The following is a 4,324-nucleotide window of genomic DNA, read 5'->3' as shown; positions in this document are numbered from 1 at the left end:
TTCGCGCAGCAACGATAAACCTCATGACCTATGTAATATTTATCAGCATATGTAACCTCTGTGCTGAGTTATATAATAATTGTTCTTTACAACTACTATTATTCAACAAATTAGATTTTATATCCTCCTAACTTTACTTCATAAAAAAATTAACCCACACACTTTTATATCAACCAAATAAAGAAATATCGACAAAATGACATTGAACCAAATTTAGATAAAATGAACCACTATGTGATGTTGTTTAAACAATTATTTGCACGACTGGCATTTTTCGTCAAATAATTGTGCAATATTTTTTAAATTGCCGTATACTAATGTTATATTAGAAAAAACAATTATACACCTACCTATTTTGTTGTATATTAACAAGTTCTCGTCCACTGAATGAGCGATATGTTCCTCTCTCCAGTTATTAAATGCACCAAACGCCAAGACTCACAAGTTTTCGCCTGTTCAACGGACGAGATCTTATTCTCATCTATTGAACGAGCGAGATCTTATTCTCATATATTAAATGAGTGATGATAGTCTACGCATATAATTTTTTTAAATGAGCATGTATTGTAGACAATAATTAAAAAAATATATGTATAAAAAAATTCGAGAGAGGGGGGAGACAGAGCGAGGGATTTGAGCTGGGCACGCGGCGCGAAGGCCGAGGGCTACGCGCAACGGCCCTCTTACTCGGCCGAGCCAGCCCAATTTGCCCCTCGTGCCTCCCCATTTCTTCCCTTTTTATGGCCCCCTCGCCTCCTTTCCTCGGACTACAAATGCGGCGCAACCGCGGCGGCCACCACCAGTACGGCGTCGCGCAGTAGACAGGACAGCGCCATAGCGGGGATGCTTTTGCTTTCGCCCTCGCATCGCGCACGGTAGACAGTCAAATCCGAGGCCCGAGGGGGAGGCCGTTGCAACGGCTAGTTGCGGCTGGCGGGTCCGATGGACCCGTACCGCGGCAGCGCCGCCGCCGGAGGAAGCAGAGGCGGCGACGCCCATGGACAAATGTGGGTAAGGGGGGGGGGGGAGCGGGGTTTTTGTCGTTGGTTGTTGCGCGTCTCTAGGGGGAGGGGAGGGAGGGGCTGGTCTCGTGTTTCTCGGAGGTTGGTTGGTTCCGGGGTCCGTGGATGGTTTCGGGCCTCGCGGATTAGGGGGTGTTTCGGTTGGAGCTTTGCACGGGCTTGGTGGTTGATTGAGATCTGCGCGTCGCGTGGTGATTCCGGTGGTTCGCGGCTGGTGCCGGCAATCTAACAGTGGAGTAATCTGGTTTCGGTGGCGATCTGGTGTGCCGGTTTAGTGGATTTGGGATGATCGGCGGGGTGGTTCTTCGCCCGGCGTGCTCTTTCCGTGCTCCTGCCTCGTTGGATTTGATTCCAGTTGCGTATAGGGGGTGCTCTTGTTCTATGATGATTGGCGATCTGGCGTGCCTGTTGAATCTGAATGCATTTTGGATTTTAGAGGGTGGCCACCGTATGCTTTCAGTCGTGTCTTAGATTGGAGGGGAAGATTTTGGGCTCGAAGGGATTGGTGAAAATTAACTTGTTATATAGCTCATGGGCCTTTGAGTGTGTGTTTAAGATTTTCAGTTGTTAAATCTCTCTAAAATGCCCGACTAAAATTTGATGGCAGCTTACGTACAACATAAAAGAGTAACACTATCTATGACTTACCTTCAGTCTGTGTGCGCAGAACTGCAAACTGTCTAAAATTTCCCAACTATTTAGTGTATTACTTCGGTGGAATTTATACCTGATCTCTTAATGCTTACTGCAGTCTGTGGGATTGGCAAGCAGGAGAGCATTGTGAATCTAATGATGCAGGTCATGGTACTCCACTCACACCCATAACCAATATATGTGTCACAAACTCTAGACTAACTTTTTGACTAACTATTTCATTATGTGCTTTTTACAGTAGATGCTACTAAATTCGTGTGGGATTGCCTCAATCAAGATGATGATGAGCTACTGGGATTGCTTGGGAATCAAACTCCGCTGAGAGACTGCTGTGATTTATTCGCTGATATTGGCGGTAGGAAGCTTTTTGTTCTGATAATGATCAATTCCTATCACTCTTGAATGCTTTTCTTAAAGCGTCTGTCACTTGAGTAGATATCACCTGCAAGGAGACTCTGGACCTGGAGGAATCTCGGGAACCAAAGCGGCGGCGCACATTGGAGTACCCTTTGGAGTCTAGTCAGTCAGAATTTGGAAATCATGAAACTAGTTCTACATTGGTCACATCTGAGGTTCTTCACTAGCACCTAGCCATGTTTTAAGTCACTCTCTTGTGCTACTCTTTACATATTGCAATTATGCTTCTTTTTTTGATCCATGTCTCAGGTAACGGAGATTTCATTGTTTTGCACTGATGAACCACAGAGCTTAAATTATGATATGCAGCAAAATGCAAATGACTTAGGTTTGTCTTTTCATCACATATGTTTGAGAACTGCTTACTGCTGTGCGTCTGCTGTTATCTAACTGAAAATTTCACATCAGATACAATGAATTCCTTGTCAAATGGAGCACCCTACCGACCAGAAGATAACCATTTGGAAAATTGCTCCGATAGAACTCCAATGTTCTTCAGGCCTGATCAAACGTTTGTTCCTCTCTGGTTCCATTGAAACTACTTTATTAATTTATCATTACTGGTCAATAATGACATCTTCATCTCGGATTTGTTGTAGGCCTTGTAGCCAGGAGAGTGTTACTTATATTGATGATCAAACTGGTGTTTCAGGTCAGTGCAAAGCACATCTCTGTAGCATTTAGTCAAATTTTTATTTGGTTTTGTACTTTTGTGTCACAGTTTCCAGTTTATGTATTGTACGGGTTTCCAAAAATATTTACCCCTAATTCCCTTGCATGGTATCTGTGAACAACATTTTGTTTCCTATTTTCCTTCTTTATAGTTGCATATCGGTGTATTTGCAGTTACTACAATTTGCTATAATGTTAGGCGGCCATGTAGTTTGAGTTCCTTGCTGAAACCAAGGTTTTGTATCTCGTCTGAGCAACTTATCTGTTCTTTCTATCTAGCCACAGGAACAAGTGAGATTGCACCTGTCACAGAAAGTCTCATAATGCAGGAGACTATGAAGCTTTCTACACTCAAAGTCTCTAAAGGTATTTCAATTTGACAATATCTTATTGTATATCAACATATCTTAATACGAACTTCCAGTTTTATCATTGTTGATCATTTTTCTCTGCTGCCGTACTAGGAGGGAGCTCACTGAGTAAGGTGAAGCAAAATTTAACTACATCTATAGCATACCCTTTTACTCTCATCAAACCATCTTGGGAGGAAGGAGATGTTACTCTGAACGATATAAACCAGCGAATTCGTGCTCCTCTGAAGAAGCCCCCAGAGATCCTAGGAACCTCAGCTTTCTCTGGCAAGCCAGTCATAGGCAAGACAAGAATCAGAACAGAAGGGGGAAAAGGCAGCATCACAATACTAAGAACAAAGGGCTGAGAATGCCATTGATTCTTATTCATTTGCCATTCTCTCGACTGAATCAGAACAGAAGGGGGGAAGACAACATCACAATGTGCCCAAAGAACAAAGGGCTGAGAGCCTGAGGCAACCATTGATTCTTATTTATCTGCCATTCTCTCGATTTTTTGCAGCACCTAGGTCAATTGTGCAGGCCTCTGTAGCTTTCTATTTTTTTGTCTCAATTTTGTGCCATGTCTTTGGTGTTTCTGAATTACTGTAGATGTGTGACTCTTTCTTCAAAGATTCAGCATTCATCTGGTGTATTTAGTGACATGTGGCTAATGATATATACGAAAAATCAAAGTTCAGAATTTGTTTTCTTCTATTGTATTTACTTTTCATTGATGCCATTCAGGTGGTCTACAGCCTTGATAGCTGGCACTTCGATCACGATTAACTCTTGAAAAATGTGTGTTTGGAAATAAAATGTTTCAATTATGGTCCTGGCCCGAGCTACTTGGCTCAGATTGCAACATTTCACATTATAGTAGTGCAGCCAACCCTGATAACTAAGTATTCTATGAGAGCAAGGCCTCTCCCTCCTTTCTACCGTGGCTTGTTCATTGCATATTAGATCCCTGGTATCAGAATATTTGATGAATGCAATGATCCAGGGAAGCGATGTCCAACTAATTGTTAACCAGATATCTCAACTTTTACCTAAAGTTTCAAAAAATTCGGTCGTGGAGCTTAGGAAGAGAAAACCTTGTAGGAAACTTCCACGGTCCCTTCTATAATTTGACCTTTCAGATGGATCTGCAAATTTTAATGAATTCCTTAACATGGGCCGTGTGAAACATTAGGAGAATGTAATCCG

General features: G+C 42.5%; 1 protein-coding gene across 8 annotated transcripts; it reads left to right on the top strand.

Moving 5' to 3' along the window:
- Positions 1-724: 724 nt before the first annotated feature.
- LOC133887651 (protein XRI1-like) lies at positions 725-3,818 on the top strand. Of its 8 annotated transcripts, none has more exons than XM_062327605.1 (9): positions 725-1,007; positions 1,774-1,826; positions 1,918-2,031; positions 2,112-2,248; positions 2,343-2,421; positions 2,502-2,604; positions 2,693-2,745; positions 3,051-3,131; positions 3,230-3,818. In XM_062327605.1, the coding sequence occupies exons 1-9, from the start codon at positions 943-945 to the stop codon at positions 3,481-3,483; spliced, it is 939 nt and encodes a 312-aa protein (XP_062183589.1). In that variant the 5' UTR covers positions 725-942; the 3' UTR covers positions 3,484-3,818. The 8 variants fall into 8 exon arrangements, with proteins under 8 accessions (XP_062183589.1, XP_062183587.1, XP_062183586.1 ...); XM_062327603.1 differs by having other exon boundaries at positions 726-1,007; positions 1,915-2,031; XM_062327602.1 differs by having other exon boundaries at positions 727-1,007; positions 3,045-3,131.
- Positions 3,819-4,324: the final 506 nt, after the last annotated feature.

The sequence above is a fragment of the Phragmites australis genome, chromosome 13 (assembly GCF_958298935.1).
Source record: "Phragmites australis chromosome 13, lpPhrAust1.1, whole genome shotgun sequence".
NCBI classification, from domain to species: domain Eukaryota; kingdom Viridiplantae; phylum Streptophyta; class Magnoliopsida; order Poales; family Poaceae; genus Phragmites; species Phragmites australis.
The sequence above is the reverse complement of the archived record's forward strand: the minus strand, read 5'-3'. Positions and strand labels throughout refer to the sequence as shown.